Source organism: Hyperoodon ampullatus (assembly GCF_949752795.1).
Source record: "Hyperoodon ampullatus genome assembly, chromosome: 17".
In the NCBI taxonomy this organism is placed as follows: Eukaryota; Metazoa; Chordata; class Mammalia; order Artiodactyla; family Ziphiidae; genus Hyperoodon; species Hyperoodon ampullatus.
The window spans coordinates 2,125,389-2,143,769 of NC_136930.1; the positions used below are offsets into that span (position 1 = coordinate 2,125,389).

General features: G+C 41.4%; 1 protein-coding gene across 1 annotated transcript in view; it reads right to left on the reverse strand.

The window, feature by feature from the left end:
• PCMTD1 (protein-L-isoaspartate (D-aspartate) O-methyltransferase domain containing 1) overlaps positions 1-18,126 on the reverse strand; it is a 33,381-nt gene extending 15,255 nt beyond the window's left edge. Inside the window, exons 1-3 of the mRNA XM_079722424.1 lie at positions 18,095-18,126; positions 16,862-17,291; positions 4,137-4,239 (exon numbers count right to left, since the gene is read on the reverse strand). Coding sequence (XP_079578550.1) covers positions 4,137-4,239; positions 16,862-17,168 — 410 coding nt within the window. The 5' untranslated portion in view covers positions 17,169-17,291; positions 18,095-18,126. The remainder of the gene's footprint in view (positions 1-4,136; positions 4,240-16,861; positions 17,292-18,094) is intronic.
• Between the last annotated feature and the right edge of the window lie 255 nt (positions 18,127-18,381).

Genomic DNA, 18,381 nt, shown 5'->3' on the forward strand with positions numbered 1-18,381 from the left:
CAACAGTCCTCCATTCAAAGAGAATGAAAATCTTCAATTAGTCAGGCTACGCTGCACTCATGTGGCTACTGACAGTAGAGTATTTCCAAAATCAGGTACAGCATCCTTGGAGGGGAGAGGAGACAGGACCTACTGTCCCACAGGGAATGGCACACCCCCAAAGCATGCCCTCTAGGGAGCCAAGTCAGCTCCATGTATACGAACACATAAATGAAGCCGTAAATAAATGCTACACCAATTACCAACCTACTTGCAAAGCACTTACAGGATAAAGATTTATAATTCACGCTCCTTTAACTGACTTACTCTTCCAAGCAAACACAGCTGGAGACATTATTTTGCTTACTCTATGTGCACAAACACTGATTCAGATAACCTGACCTTCCCCAAACTTCTCCTTCCCTCATGAAAGCCAGACACCTAAGGGCCTTTAGAACTTAGGCCCAAAGACTCCTTTGTATCAGAGTGGGCTAAGGTAAACACGTCGCGGGGCGTGTGTGTGACGGGCAGACCACGGACAAGAGGCCAGATGCAGCCCGCACCTGTTTCTGTCAGTGAAGTGGCACCAGAACCCCTCACCCACCCCTCCACCGGGTGTCCCAAGAGGCCTCTGCACTGCAGTGGCACAGCTGAGCAGCTGCCACAGAGACCACTTGGCCCAGGAAGCCAGATACATTCACTATCTGGTCCTTCATTTGAAAAAGCTTGCCAGTGTTTTAGAGAACCTTTGAAATCAAATGTCAGTTCATTAGGGAATTTCGGTGCATGTGGGTGTACCACAGGCAGAGCCAAGGAATAAACCACACAAGAGAACTTCCCCTTCCCTCCTATCTCCAAGTACAGTAAATTCAGGGTAGCTTCTCCAAATTACTTCATTTGCTGATACAGAACCAAGACACAGAACGTTTAAAAGTATACACATTATACTAAGGATCTTTTTTCTGAAAGAAGAAATAGTACTTTCAAGACTCAGGAACCAAGCTTGCTTTATAAAGCACACAGAGAAACATACATCTGTATATTTTTTTAAAAATATGTATCTTACATTACATATTGTAATGTTGAGTAGTTTATTGAATCTTTTCCCACCTGCTATGTTTGGGAGTTCACTATAATCTCCGATATACATAAGAAAACTTTAAAGATACAGTTTAAATCATAAGTGACATGACAATACTTTCGAAAAAGGAACTGATAAAAAAGGTCCAAACCAACAGGATAAATAAGATTGGAAAAGTATTAGGTTTTAGCTTTCTACTGTCTTCGTGTTACACACAATCAAGGATAGCCTGGTACTAAGGAACAATACTAAGTACTAAGGAATACATAAATAGCAATTTGTTTTCCTGAGTTACTTTATATTTTATTAATTAAAACATGTATTTTGATGACCCGTACACAATTAAATATAATAAAATTGCTTAGGAAGGGAATTTTAAACATCACTTTCCAAAGCAAGGTTTTCAAATTTAAAAATTGAAAATAACTAGGAATATTATCAATAAACGCCAAGAAAAAATCAAAGAAATCATCAAAATACAAGTAAGATAGGAAGAAAAGTACTACATCTTCATTATTTCTATCACCAAAACCAAATGACGTTAAAGGAGCCCATTAAATGACTCAACTTTGATTACTTAACTTTCACCCAACTCACGACTTTGTGCAAAACAAAGCATTTCCCAGCACCTACTACCCCTTGTATGTGCAAGATACCTTCATAATCTGAAGTACGTAACCATTATTTCAGTAGCTACTTGAAAACCAGAATAGATAACATTTCCAAAACTGTCTTTTTTTTCAGAATAGTTTATTAATATAAGAATCTGTTTTAAAAGTAAGTTGTAACACTTCAGAAACAACCATATTATAAAGTCTGATTATTTTAACTAAAGTAACAAGACCATTAAAAATTATAAAGAAACATTTAGATCAGTCATATCACCATATTTGATGATTCACCATTTTATGAATAACAAACCTGTATAACACAGTAACAACAACACTCAAGAAATACAAGCCAAGGACATTTGATCATCTTACAATTACACAAAAACAATTTTAGAAAAAGTTTTTTAAAATTGAGACACTTAAATATATAAAACCTTCAAAATTATCTGTGTTATAGATGATTTAATATTTAAATTACATCAACACAGAAATACTTTAAAGAATGACATATTCTACTGTTTGCCAGGACCGTGCCCACTTGTCAGCAAGAAACTTGACTCCGCAGATATTGTAAAAAGGTACTTCGATGATTCAAAGTTCTTCCTTGAGTTTGTTCTGCCTGATTAATGACCCAAAAGTGAATGATCTGTGCCTTTATGTGTTAACACCTGAAATCTATTATCTAATATATAGTTCTTTAGACTTTAAACATTTGCTTTTAGTAATATTACTTGCATATTTTCCAAGTTTACTTGTATTCAAAAGATCTTGTATTCAAAAGGTCTTATGTGTACGTTGTTTCAGCATCAAAACAAATACTTAGAACAACAGAAATTCAATAAATTCAACAAAGTTCCAGAGTTCTAACAACCAATATAAAAAATATCCATGCCCAGATCTTAAGCACTTACCATACCACTAATTATAAGACACGGAAATGATGAAGACACAAAAGGATACTAACATTGAAATTCAATTTCTTATCAAGTAACTTGAACTCAACTCTATTTTCTTTCTGTCAAACAGTATGTTATTCTTGGAAACAGAATATGAATCCACATGGTAAGCATTTGAAAAATGATTCAAAAACATGAATTAAATGTTAACTCTTTATAAATAAGATAAAGAACTGTGTTCAGCAAACTGGTGCAGAAAATTCAAGTGACTTGCTCAGATCCACTGGCTTGATCACAGAACAAAGCCAAAGCCGAGCACAGGCACGCTCGCTGCTCGCAGATCCCAGCTCGCCGCCTGAGGTCCGTAACACCCAGTCACGCTCCCTCCCTGGGCCTTCCCCCTGCACCGCGGACTCTGCGGCACCTCGGGTTTTCTGTTCTTCAACCCACCAAGTGCCGCTTGCCAGGGACACACACAGACTGGCCGGGGCAAAGGGGACTGAAAGGAAAGGGCCGGGGAAGGAAGGAGAGGGGCAGAGGAGGGAGGAGCGCGGCGGGGAAGACGCTCCTGGAGACCCTCAGAGGCCCTCCTGCTGCCTTCTTAGCGCTGACCCGCAGGCCTGAACCCTAGGAAACAGCCCTCAGCTCGGAACCCACCCCCAGCCCAGGTCCCCACCTCCAGGCCAGGCCAGGCCAGAGCTGAGTGAGGCCCACTCCCAACAAGCTGGGTTGGAACCCTGGACCAAAGCTCTGCTATACAGTAAAGGGACTAGATTCTAAGCTTGATTCCTATCAGTTTTAGGCCTTTCTCTCTTTGAAACTATGACTAGTTGAGAGAGATAAATGCCCTCCAAATCTTCCAGTTTCACAAGAGTTCACGGACTTCAGCAGAAGCAGCCTTTGCCCCACAGTACTACCACTGCTGAATTTTAAGGACATTACACAGCCAACAGACCTCCTTGCCCGCACAAGGGCCAACGCCTGTGCGGCAGTATTTCTTCTAAGGAAAGTAGGAGTTCAAAACAATGGTTCTATAAGCAAATTTCTCAAACACAGCCCTCACAGGACATAACAATATACTTCGATGATGATTTCCTCTGGCTAAATTACTAAGGAACTTCATGTTTTTAAGCAAGTCCTCCATATTCTAACAGGTATCGCTCTTATGCTGCAAATAAAGAGGGCAGACTATTAAATTACTATCCCAAAGGTGTAAACACAGTTCCCAAAAACTATTCTAATGCCAAGCACATCTTTACATTCTATCTTCAGGAAAGGTACTTGTATGATGCTTAATGAATGGAACATTACCCTACGAATAAAGTGACAGTAGCATATAATTAAAACATAAAAGTTATTTATTTGTAATTCACTATATATGTACACAGAATAAAAATCACAGCACAGTTTTCTAACTTAATTTTTTCTCTCATTTTATACCACACTGATTTTTGCTGCACTCAACTGACCACTCAGGATCAATAAACTAACCGTAGTGAGGAACAGACATGTCACACGTGTCTACTTATCAAGTGCTTTCAAAGCAGAACTATAGATATGAATACTTACTTATCAAAGCTATCACTATTTTTGATGAAGCTCTCCAGTTTTTCCTTGGCATACTCCACCACATCTGAATGAAGCTCAATCCCATGATTTATTCCAAAAGGACCTGCAATTGTAGCAGCAGCATTTATAAAAAATATTAAGAATGTCTTTATAGAGCTCTTTTAATTTCTGCTCATTTATCTATCACAGGAGCATTTAAAGAGGGCTTGAAATGTTATCTGCTAGCCACAGATTTAAAAAGCTATATGGAAATCTATTTACACTGCTTTAAAAAAAAATAAGTCACAAAGAGTTCTCTCCAGGGTGTAGCTTATCTGTCAGGACAATACTGCCAAAGAAATACTCATATTTCTATATGAAGTTCAAGTTAGTTACCATTATCTTCTCCTTTATCATTTGTTAAAAATTCGGTAATTCTCAAATGTCTGCATCCACGGGCTGACACAGGTATGACAGAAGCCTCGCACAGTACCCCCCACCCAGTGAATGCTACTTTCCTCCAGGGCTGAGACCACACCCTCTGCCTCTGGAGCTCCCACTGTCCAGGGCAGTGCGGCTCCGGGCGGAGCTGGTTTGACTCTCCTGTTCCCACCCACTTCACACCGCTTACTTGGCGTTTCTTTTTGCACACAGCCAAGGATGAGTGACAGTCCAGGAACGAGGAACAAGGCAATGATCTAGGGACTGCTCCTTCCGCCACCCTGGTACTGGCCAAGAATGTGACCAACAGGATTCCCGTTTCCTAAGGCTACTGTGCCTCGTGCCTGCCCCATGACCCCAAGACAGCAACACACTGTTCTGAGCTAGTCATCTCATTCCTCCCAAACTTCTGAGACTGAGCCAATCAGGTTTTCCACTCTACGTTTTTGGTATATTTCTGTCTTACTTTGAGACTGGTCTCTCAGGAAAAAGTGTGTGTGTGTGTGTGTTATTTTCTGTATCTGGTATGTATCTTAGGAACTACTTAACTGGATGTGCCCCCTACTGAATGCCATTAAAAATACAACATATACTGGAGTTCCACAGACCTCTAAGAACTTTAAAATAACAAAAAAATCACAGTCCTCAATTAACATTTTTGAATGTACAGGGGGCACATGAAAATACCGGTTTGTAATCTAGGAGTTACCTAACTGTAAAAATTAAACCAAAATGTTCAGATACTATCTTCAAGTCAAAAGCAGATAAACCTACTATATTTCTATTGCATTTGATTAATTTAAAAAAAAACTGATTCTACTTGGAAAATGTATTCAGATTTAAAAAAAGATTAAATAAAAAGGTACTTGATCCTTCAGACCACAACAGTTATAGCATTAACTTCCTTTGAAATGCTTTATACTTTTTAAAATGTTATTCTGATCAATAAAATCTTAAATGTTTTGCTTCTCATTTTTTGTTTCCTTACTGTCAAACCGTTAGTCTTCATCTGCTAACTGGAACACCCATCCAATATCTTTTAAGGTCTCTTGTAATTCCTTAATATTACCAAAGACAAATTGACAAAAACTAGAATTTCCTTTTTTCAAAAAATAAACGAAAATGGCAAAAAAATTAAACTTAGAGAAGTACACGTAGTAATGTCACTTTTCAATTTGGTATTGAATCTGACTATTTTGAAAACCTGAATTTCCATAAGGAAACAAAAAAGGCTAGGAAACACTGAATAAAGTTTTCCTCATTTAAAAAACCTCAAATTACACTACAGTTACTTAACATTATATACATAGTAAGGAAAATATTGCTCTAGGAAATGAATCTAATTTTCCTTCTACCCTTTTAAGGTAATCCACTGAATGTAAAACATAACGGAGGCTTTTTTCATTTTAAGAATCTAGTTATACTCATCAACCATCTGGAAAACAAAAGGAGGGCTATATGGATGAGAGGTCAATAAAAAAAGGTCATTATTGCTGGGGCTGAAGTTTCCAATAGGACTGAATGGATAAGCACTATAATAAAGGCGGCAAGTAAAGAATGTAGAAATCAAGGCTTCTGTTCAATATTTCAAACTGCCTTACTAACAGAGGGAGTCTGAACTTGAGAGTTCTAAGTCAAAAGGGACTACGTAGGCTGTCTGTCACTTAAGACACCACTGGTCTCATTTTCCTTTTCTTGCTTTCTGCTTATACAATATCTAAAAGCAAAGTGCCACCTTTTGGAAATAAGGTTTAAAGTTTGTTAAGAAAATTTCTTAAGGTTGTTTTTCACGTCACCTTGACACAAAATAAAGACAATTTCATTAACATACAATGGATTTGTTTGATAGTATCATAAACACACATGTATGATATACTATCATTAATTTCTAGTACAAACACCATTCATGATTTTTTAATGGGTGGAATTGCTTAATTTTAAAATATCATGGAGATATATCTTTAATTATCACTAATAAACTGAACAGTAATTAACATGTTGAAAAAAATAAATTGAAAAGAATGCATTAATAGAAGGCAGAACTTAAATGGCAATGTCACCAGTATCTCATTTATTTAGAATGTGATATACAACTAGAACACATCAAGTATATGATAAAATTGCAGTGTGATGCTCTTTATTGCAACTCATTTGACACCTGTACTAAATAGAACGGAAAAATAAACACAGGAAACTAAAAAAGCGTACACAGCTGCTTCTAAGGAAGGGGACTAAGAGGTCTGGGGTGGGAAGGAGACGTTTTCACCATTACACTCTATTGTCTAAAGTGTGTCTTAACGCATGCATGTATAACTTTTTCGACCAAAAAATAATGAGCTTAGGTTAGTCAAAGAGATTAAAAAAAAAAAGTACAAGATTTTCAAATAAATAAGTAATATACAATAATTCTAATAGAAAGGTATAAGCTGTTGCTGGAGAAAACCGAAATGGCATCCAAAAGACGAAAGCTTAAGACTCCCTATCACCATCTAACAGGTGAAACGTTAATTGGACTGTGCTGAATAGATGCCAGTGTTATTTTGTATATGCCAATGTGAGGAGATTTTTCTATGAAATAATAAAAGCTTAATTTTTGTCATATAAATTCTTAAAAAATCAAAGTACTGACAGTTGACCACTATCTTTAATTGCTAAATACTAAAGAGAAAATAGAAACTTACACAGAAGTCAAAGTTTATTAAGACAAATACAGTTATTAGAAAAACATATGTATCCTATATTAGAAATTATTTTTAAGGCTGGCAAAAGTCCATTTATTAAGAGCAATAATATAACAAAATTCCTATATAACAAAAAAATCTAAAGACTGTTTTTCTTTTGTAGTATTTGGACCTAAACCAGCTTATTTATTATCTTCCAGTTAGTCAATAATAAGAGCTTATACATAAAGGTCGCTGATTATTAGGTCTAGGTATCAAGTGTCTATCAACACCTCCATTCCTTACCTACACGGCTGCTGAGCCTGTGACGCCCAGCACACCACGCCCCCTCTGAAGCACTGAGTGTGGTGTGCAAGCCCGGGCACCTGAGAGCCACACAGCGCCCGGGATGCCCAGCGTCCTCTGTGCTGTGCGGAGAGCTAATCCGTGGAACAGCCACAAGCAAAAAGCCCCTCACAGTGCATAGCACATAACCAGAGGAGCTCTGAAGATGAACAATTCGCAGCCCATCTGAGACCGAAACACGGCGGGGTGCTGAGAAACCGGGTGGATTTAAGGCCAGTGCCTTCGTTTCCAATCCTGGCTCCTGCTACAGCTGAATAATCAGAGCAGTCACTTACCATGGGAGGTCTTTCCTACTGTATGAAATGGGTCTGTGGGAAAATCATGTAAATTATGTAAAAGTCTTTCACACACCATAAAGTACAAGATGGGTACAAATCATTAGAAATTATAACATGCTCTGCCCTTGAATACAGAACTGGTTAATTGTAGAAGCAAAACTGCAGCTTATAGGTGGTTCTCTACCCTGACTGCATGTTAGAATAACCTGTGAATTTTAAAATCAAATTTCAAAGTAGATTAAATTTAATTTGATTTAAACTGTAAACAGGGGCAGGGAGTCTCTCAGGGTGAGGCCCAGGCTCTGCAGGTGACCCTAACAAGGCAGCTTGGGTTGAGCACCCTAGCTACAGCCTCCTAATTACTGCCATGCCCAATCTAAATGATTTTTTAAATCTTTTTGGACTATTCAAGTCTGTGCTCTCGTTGCTAAAATGATAATCAAGAGTTAGTAACTACAAATAAAAGCATCGGGATAAAACTAAATATTTACCACAAGAGGGAGTAGGTGAATCAGTTATTCGGTTTCCATGAAATTAGCATAAAGTTTCTCAGTGAGAATTAAAACATACAGTCACCCTTCAGTATTGGCGGGGGGGAGGTTGGTTCCAGGACCACCCCCTGCAAATACCAAAATCTGTGCACGCTCAAGTCCCTCATATAAATGGTAGTATCCGCATGCACCCTGCACATCTGTACATCCTCCCCTAATCATCTTGACTACTTATAATACCCAATACATAAATGCTACGTATAGGAAATACAGCGTAAATGCTACGTATATAGTTGCCGGCACGTGACAAATTCAAGTACTGCTTTTAGGGACTTGCTGGACTTTTTCACCCCAATATCTTGATGCATGGTGGATGAATCCATAGATGCGGAACCCGTGGATACAGAGGACCAACGGTATATGTAAAAACACCTTTAAACAAGTTACAATGATATTTTATTACTAATTCTAGTTGAATAAAATAGGCATCTTTGGGAAGATTTACAAGCAACTTTAGAAGAATTCAGAGATGGTAACAGGTGAAAAGCAGACAAGAATAGGTTTCATTCTTTCTTTCCGTGAACACCCTGGGGTATAACGCCAAGAGACAAAATAGTGCAAAGGTAGATGAAGAAAAGGGGAGAAAAAATGAGATCAGCAAAAGATTAAGTAACCAATAACCAGATAAGAGAAACTGATCAAATGCATTTCCACTTATGATATAAATATTTTCTTATGGTTCTCCACCTTACTGTATCACGTTAAAAAAGCATATTAACAAAAGACCCTGTCAAACATTTACTGAATCTTGCCATGTTAAGCTTAAAATTCTTTAGCTAGTGGGACATACCTAAGACTGGAGACTTGTTCTCTGCTCTCTAGGTTTGGGAAAGGCCTCGTGAAGCAAGCCTTGGAATTTACCAGAACGTTCCAGTCCCTCAGGCTTCTCTCAGCTTATGGATATAAGTACTGTTTTCTTTTACTACACGTGAATCTTAAAAATATGTTTACACGAAATCTGAAAGTGTCGGTTTAAACAGTTATGGAGCATGGACCCAAGATCCTCAGTAAACTATATGTCTAAAATGTCAATATATCAAGAACACACGTCACCATCAGCTGCTTCAGGTATTTCCACCCAGTGGGCTGACAATACCCAAGTCTAACGTGACCAGAGTAATTTAGGACTATCTCTCACACGTCTACACCAGAACACTACGCCACAGCAGTCAGTAAGCTGAGGAGTGCGCGCAACTGTAATAGAACAGAACATGGTTTAAAAGGTGACGTGAACAGCTTTAGGTCTTGATCCAACTCCGTTAACGCACTCACTTTCCACGGAAGCCACTTCATCAGCCCTCTTGTTGTACTGCGTATTCACCTGTGAAGATACTCCAGGGCCAGTGCAGTGACCACGTCACATCAGTACTCAATAAAAATTCCTGAACTAAATGAAGAACAGCCAACAAATCTGACCCAGTGCTTCTAATGCTAGTTTAGAAGCGACATGCACAATTTCAAGGGTGTGGGATGTGTCTTCTGCACTGTGGTATCCTCAGCAGCTGGCTCAATGGCACGTATAATAAATACTCTTTGGGAGAATGATAAAGTACATAAACTTAGCTACCATCCCGAATTTAAAAGGTGCACAAGGAAGACTGAGGCAAGTGATATATATACAAAGCATAAAAATGTGTATTTGTCACGTCTTCATGTGTCAAATCTATTTTATCACAGAATGAGGCATTGTACAGAAGTAAATCTTACAGAAAAGTATATGTCATTGAAAATAAATTTCTTCCTAATTTTGGCTGTTTGCTAGAAATCTTCTAAAATGCAATACAGACTTTCCTTTATGTACCTAGGAAAGTTCTTCTGATTTCAAGTCAACTGCCACCCTCTAAGCATCCTGCGAGTCGGTGCCGAAGTGGAGGTGTCCCCAGGGCTCCATGCGCCGACTGCTCTTCAGGTGGGAGGACGAGACAAAGCGGAGGAGACAGGTGAGGGGCCTTTCGGTTCTTTCAGGTTTCTAACCCTGTGAACAGACCGCCTATCCCGCAAGATAAAGTTAAGGACAGAGAAGAGAGACTGCTGTTCAGGCCCTGCCTTGAGTAATTTTTGTAGGAAAAAGTACCTTTCACCAAAATGGAAACACAGGAGGTATAAGCCACTTGAGCTGCTCTGTCTTGTGTGGGCGAGGGTGAGCAAGGGCAACTTGAGCTGCAGACAGGCTGAGCCTGGGGATCTGTGCACACTGAAGAAGAGGCGTGCAGTAAGCACTGCATAAGCAAGTATCCAGCTTGTTGGCCAGCTTGGAGGATGCGGAGTGTCCAGAGCTCAGCAGACAGACCTGGTGCTGGAAACCTGGGAATCCTCTGCCTGTGGAGGTGACCTGAAGACAGAAGGAAGAGCCACCCTTCACCATAGGCTGAAGCCAAAGAAGCTTCCACAAAAGGACAGAGGAAGTGTATGTAAAGGCAACGCAAAGAGCAGCAGAATCCAGGGGAAGATTCTTTGCAGGCCAAAGGTGAGGGAGGCTGGACGGGCTGAGGCTGCAGGAGCTGCCCGCACAGACGACGTGAAGGCAGGTTCCAGGAGCAGCCCCGCGACACAGGTGAGCCTCTGACGGGGGTGCTCAGTCTGGCACCCAGCTCAGCCTAGGGGAGACTGCCGGGGAGAGATGCGGCCGTGGGCGCCAGCTCCGGAGGGAGTCACCGGGAGACGGAGGTTCACGAGTTATTTTACACAGAGACACAAATTCAGAAAGGGTGAGGAGTGTTCTGGAGTACACAGTCAGCACACGGTATCTGTGGTCGCTTATGTTCTGTAAAGTCCAGAAAACACAAAGCAAATGCTACACCACGGCTACTAGGGAAATACGCACACACACACATACATACGTACCTCACAGAGATAAATAACGTTCAGTCCTAAAGACTCACCCTGGTGGAGTCTACTTTCTCTAGTTTGCAAAAGAAGCGGAGAGGTTCAGGAGAAAGGGGCCCAGCAGCCAAGCTGCTCGCACTGCACTGCGACTCGATCCTCTGGCCGCCGCTCTGAGACGCTGAAACCAGGAGCAGAACCGTCCCTCGACCCAGGCCAGCTGGGGCCAGGCCCACAGAGCAGCTCCCACCACCACCCCCCGCCGGCGCCCGTACACGCACACCAATGACAGATACTGACGTCAGGGTTACAGACGCACTTCAGCAAGTTGGCAAATTCGCAAATAACGGTTCAACTGGTTTTGGTGCATGGATGATCCAGGCTGGGGAGCGTTAAGCCTGAAGGTAAAAACTCAGGATGCAAAGTGACCCACCTCAGACTTTTCACAGCACTAAGGGAAGTGCCTTTCAACCTCGAAGAGCATGAAGAAATATAACCAGAAGAAATTCCTATGAAAACTTGGTAAGACTTCTACAGCCTGCACTGTTCCCTAAAACTGTATTTTTATTACTATTAGCTGCCCTGTAATAATCAGCAGTAACACCCATAAACACAGAATCATCTGGGGACTTCCACAGGAGCAGCAATGAAGGAGACGGCTGTCAGTAATGACTTCCGCTCCACAACCAGAAGTGAGGGAAAACCCCAAGAAACACAGTAATGGTAGCAACTCAATGCAGGGCATATGGGCAGAAAAAAGATGCACGGAAGCCCAACCAGGACTAAGAAGTAACGGTGTAAACAGCAAGGAGCTTAACTGATCTCAGAAAACGGTAGTAGCCTAAACGCAAGGGTTCTTTTCAAAACAGATTTGCTCAGGGCCCAAAATAAAGCCCATACCAAGAACAGTCTTTGTAATCTTAAAAAGAAAAAAATAATAATAATCTCCTAAAAAAGAAGAAGTAGGGTAGAAATATAGAGGGAAAACTGAGGTTTGGCTTGATGCAGAGAAGAAGAGAAGAGAATCTACCTTGGAGAGAACCCTGGAAACCTGCAGAATGGGTTTTGTCTCACCAAAGATGGGGGAGACGAGGCAGAGGGCTGCTCTGGGTCTCCCTCGTTCTCAGGCCTGAGTGAGCCACGGGGTTTTCTAAAGGGGTACTTAAAGAGATATGAGACGATTATTTGAAAATCGTATTTCTGATCAAGGGCTTGTACCTAAAATATATAAAGAACACTTACAACTCAATAATAAGTACACCAACAACATAATTTAAAAATGGAGAAAAGATCTGAATAGACATTTCACCAAAGAAAACAGAGGAATAACCAAAAAGCACAGGAAGAGATACTCCACATCATTAGGCACCAGGGAAGTGCAAGTTAAAACCACAAGATACCACTTTATACCCACTAAGATGGCTATTAAAGAAAAAAAAAAAAAAACCATCAGTGCAGCTATGGAGAAACTAGAACCTTGTGTATTGTTGGTGGGAATATAAAATGGTGCAGCCACTCCAGAAAACAGTTTGGCAAGTTCTTAAAAAGTTAAACATAAACTCACCATACAGCCCAGCAATTTCACTCCTAGGAATCCACCCAAGAGAAATGTAACTGGATGTCTCCACCAAGATTTGTACATGAATGTTCACATCAGCATCATTCAAAATCAGCATTAACTGGTGAAAGGACAAACAAAATGTGGTATACCCACACAATGGAGTATTACTCAGCCACCAAAAGGAATGGAGCACTGATACACGCTACAGCACAGATGAACCCTGAAAATGTAACGGTAAAGGAAAGAAACCGTACACAAAAGATCACAGACTGCATGATTCCACTGACATGAAAGGTACAGAAAAGGCAAATCTATAGAGACAGAAAGTAGGTAAGTGGCTGCCAGGGGCTGGGGTAGGGGATCTTTATGGGTGATGAAAGTGCTCTCAAATTGGATTATGGTCATGTTTGTACAACTCTGCTAACAGACTAAAACTCCCTGACCTGTACAGTTAAAATGGGTGAACTTTATGGTGCGTAAATTAGAACCTCATCCAAGTGAGGAAGAGGGCTAAAATGAGAGAGAAAACATGAATGTCTGAGGTCAAAGGCAATGTCAGTGTAGCTGAATTAGCAAGCACCACTTAATGTCCTGTGGTAAAGAGAAAGAAAGAGTACAGAGGCCAAACATGACGGCCACACGCAGCTTGACCAGCCCCCTTGGAGGTGAAGGCATTTAGGTACATTGGCAGTGCTTTTCCCATTAAACACGCAAGCCTGCCCACTGTGTGACCTGTAGGAACTAACGCTGCAGAGCTGAGGCAGTGGCGTACCGAGTGCTGGGTGATTCTGCCAGTCTCTCCACAGTCACGCCTACTAACTCAGGACCTAGGCAAGAGACTGAGAGAATCATTAAGCCCGATATTACAGGTTTTATAAGAAACACTTAAGTTTTATATTATGGGTTACATAAGGAGTGAATCCCTAAGCAAAAAGGATCAGAATGGAGACGAACCATTCCCACCTGAATCAGAAAGATGATCAGAATAATTTGCCTTCATGGTTCTGATATTTAATGAGGACATGAGAGGCCTCTTTTCCGGCATCCTATTCAATGGTCTTCCCTGGGCAGAAGACAGAACTGAAAGGAGGATCAATTAAGGACTAGATTCTGTGTGAAAATCCTTTGCTCCAGGAAGACTCCTAAGGACAAGAGAGTGGAACAAGAATTATTCTTCAATTGGGAACGAAACAAGTTGTCCAAAATGAGGCATGATTTAGAACCTGGAGTAACCCATTTTCTCAGTGCGGGGCAAAACTAAATTCCATTTATGAGTAACTGCTCCAAATGTGGTGGAATCACAAGACATTTCCTGCAGCCAGGATCACCCTAACTTCTCTCACTGAACAAGAGCTCTCAGGACTGCAGCCCATCCTCTCCAGGCGGAGATCCCTCAAGGGGCCTCCTCCTCAGACGCCCTGCCCTCCCAGCCCGGACCACACGGAGCGTGTCCTCGGGCGAGGAATGCTGCCCACAGGGAGGACGCGCCGCCCCATCCTGTGACCGGAGAGCAGGGCTGAGGGCCAGCGTGCTCGAGCAGCGCAGTAAGGAGACCGCTTCTGTTGCTACGGCCACTGGGAGGCACTGGGGCCAAGCCCGATGCAGGGCTCTCAGATTATTACAGGCAACGCGGAAGCAGCCCCCTGTGCAGCTGGTTCTAAGTGATTTTTATGGATGTATCCCCCTCCTTGACTTTAATTAAATGCTCGAGAAACACAAACCAAAAAAGGGGAGGAGAAAAAAAGATTAGCTTCTTCAGAAGCTGGAGAGATCCAAGATTTATTAACTGTAATAAATTTTACAGTTTTACAGACTCCGCTCTCTCTGCCTTTCCTTTTTCTAAATGTATTTATTTTATCTTTCTCATCAAATGAATATTTACCAGCAAAAGGAGAGGTATTATATCTTGGTCTTGACTGCAGGACCACACACAGACAAATGCTGGAATACTGTCCAGTCAGTGCGGTCACACATGTTGACTGAAGACTCGCGACCCCCTGGAGCCTGCTAACAGGAGGAAGCGTCATCACTGTAGGTCACTCAAACCAGGGTCTGTTTCCCCACAATGCCCGCGGATATAGAGGAGAAAGCATTCAAGATAGGATGAAGTCTGCAGTCGGCCTACAAATGCATCTGGCCCCAGTCATCTAATTTCTTGGTGACAAGTACTAAGGAATGGAGTTTCGGAGGGTGACCCCACTGCTGGTAAGGCTGCTAGTTAGGACCCCTGCTCTCCCCCCACCAGGCTTTTGGCTAAACTGCCCTCCCTCAGCAGGAGCCAGCTGACCGGCTAGAAGAGTGAAAGGCAGAACAGGTGCTTGGACGTGGAGTGTGGCTGGACTTGAGTCTTAAGCAGCCACAGTTGCTCAAGAAAGGCACTGGCTCAAGGAAGGCAGCTCCCACTTTGGAAAAGCAGCTCTCCCTGCTCCCCCTCCGCTAAGTTCCTTTGATTTGGAGGCCGTCTCAAACCCTAGAGATTCCTTTTTCAAAGAGGCTCTAATGATACAAGTGCTAGGTTTCTGGGATTCCCAACCTGATGAAAAATTGCTACCTCAGGATCAGGAGAGCACCACATTTAAATGTAAGCTGCTAACTTTCTTTCTTGGCAGAAATTAATAATGTTACCGTTTTTGACCAGTTATTATGTATCGGGAACTGACTCAGCTGTGGGATGAAAGGGCTTTTTTATTTTTTTTTTAAGTGAAATGATTGCAGGTCCCATGACTAGGAGAGCAAGTACGGAGCTAGTCAGTGTTTAGGAGGGGGAACTTCAGGCCTGAAGTCGTACGATGTGAACACATAATTTACCGTGCAGACTGGGACACTTTGGGAAAGAAAAGGACATCGTCAATACTGATGCTAGGATAACCGGGAAAAACCAGGACTGCCTCAGCGCACCAGGACACAGGATGGCCCTCCTAGAGTACAGCCATTTCTCTACTTAAAATCCTTCCATGATCGCCATCACTGTAGTCTGTAAACCAGTCTCATCCCTGTAACGCGGGCACACACCCCAACCACAGCACACAGCACACGGGATGAGAACCGTGCATCTTCCTCTGTCTCTCCACTCCCACCAGTCTGCAAACTCAAGGGCAGGAGTCCATGTTATAAGCCTGACACTCTACCTTAATGCTTGTCACACAGCAGTTCTCAGTAAACACTAAGCGGCTCAGTGACACTCATGATTGTTCATCCTCCATCCAACATCACAATGTCTTAGAGCAGACTCTCCTGCGTGCATGCTTTGTCCACCCGCCTTCTCAATCCCCCAGCTGTCATTTCCTAGCTACGTGACTCTAGGCAAGTTACTGAACCTCTGTGCCTCGGTTTACTCACCAACATACGCAGGAATCATGACCATACATACTTCACAGGGTTATTGGGAGCATTAAATGAGTTACTGTATGTCAAGTGCTTTCAGCAATGCCTAGCCCTCGTAGTAAGCACCCAGTAAGCTTCTTGAAGGCAGAGACATTTGTCCCTTTTGATCACTGCTGTATACGCGCTCCAGAAATAAGGCCTGGCAGAGAGACACTCAACGAGATGGCTGAAACTTAATGACATACACACTTCTCTCCCGGGTCCTGTGCTTTGCCCCACAGTGCCACACCCTCCATACCCCACAGACTCCTGCACCCTAACAAGAGCACAGCACCATCCCCTTCACCATGGGGCACTGACTGATAGCCATCAAACTCTCGATGCCAGCTGTCAGGATGCCAGCTGTCAGGACACTTTACCTGAAGTAGATTACATGATACTCCTGAGTTTCCCACCTTCCAACTGTTCAATTCTAAGTACAGACAACGGCTGGGGGTTCAAAAACAGTTCCAAGAACTTTTTAAGTCTAGGACTGAACGCAAAGCTAACTATCAGGGTCAGGGCTGAAAATAAGGAAAGATTACTACTATGACCTTGTGTTTCCACACTTAAGGAAGGTAACTACTTTTAGAATATACATTCAAACATATATTGTACACAAAGTTACAAACCCTATAAATCATAAACAGTAATACAAACTCAGCTTACTTTTTAAAATAGAATTTTACAAAAATTAAATTACCTAAAATTAAGCCCACCATTGTACTTAAATATCCGGTTCCACTTCCCAGGTTAAGAAAAGACAATCCTGGTTGAAGTTTCAACGCTTCCATAACTTCTGAATAAATGCAAGGTGCTGACAAGTGTATGTTGCCATGCTTCCAGGCTAAGTCTTTGTAAGCATTGTCTCGGTAGCCTTCCAAATAGTAATCTCCGCGATCAATCGCTCTGAAGGCTTGCTCCACTCTTTCAGTGCGGATATACTGAGCTTCTTTTAAGTTATCAATTAAGTCATCATTATCTTCCCCAGCACTGACAGCTCCTCCCATGATAGTATTCAAATCAAACCATAAATTTTAAAATGTAATAAAATTAGCAGAAATGGCTTCCAATAAGGTAGTGTGGTTTGTTTTCCTTTAATATTGCACTTGATTTCCAAAAATAAATTAATCCTGAAAGGGAAGAATAAAAATAAACAGGTTTAAATGAATGCTCAAAAGGAAAGTAATTCCAGCTTATTAAATATATAATAGTCATTATAACTAACTAGCATTTCTCAAGGACATATTCTGTTCCAGGCACAGAGTTAAGCTCTTTAAATATACTGTTTTATTTATTCTTATAACCACCACAAAAGGCAGCTTAAGTTTGATCTCATCTGTACAGACAGGAAAGCTGGGACACAGAACTAAGTTAAATCACCTCATACTGTGAGGCCCAGTATGGCAGCCACAGTCACACATGGCTACCTAGACCTAAATTAATTAAAATTAAATACAATTAAAAATTCAGTCACACCGGCCACACTCCAAGTGTTGAAGAGCCCCACGTGGCCAGTGGCTGCCATGGTGGACAGTGCTGCTCTGGAAGGGGACGCTGCTGGGGCGTGGCCCCCGGCCTTCCAGACTCCAGAGACCACGCTCCTCCATCACTGAGCCACGTGGCCTTCTTGAGAGTGTGGAAAGCCTAGGTAAATATACACGAGTTACTGGATTTAAAGTTCCTAAACTTAAACATCCACTATCAATTCCTAAATGCACCACATAAATTCAAAATGTTAACATAAAGAAGAATAGATTACCTAAATACGGAATACAAAATGGAACTACAACATGTTTAAAATGTGTGTATATAAATAAATATATATACATATATGTAAATATACATATTACAATTGTGTTTGGTAAACCCTGTCATGATAAATGAGACCACAAATTTTGTTAACAACTTTAATAGTTTAAGCGTTAGAACATACGTTATACACACGTAGGTACAATGAAGTTCTTTAACAAGTCAAACTCAGCATCTTTGAATGGAAACATAAGTGCAACTTGATAAAATAAGAATTTCAATAGTACTATTCAATACACAATTTAAGCTTTATTCAATGCGCTAATAAGCAAATTCATGTATCAATTAATTTCTGAATGGATAAATCAGGCGAGAGGGAAAGTAAGAAACGAAAACACCCATATGGCCAAACACCAGAGTTCTGACAGCCCACTCGGTCCGCTCCGGACTGGAGAGAGGACGAGCAGCCGG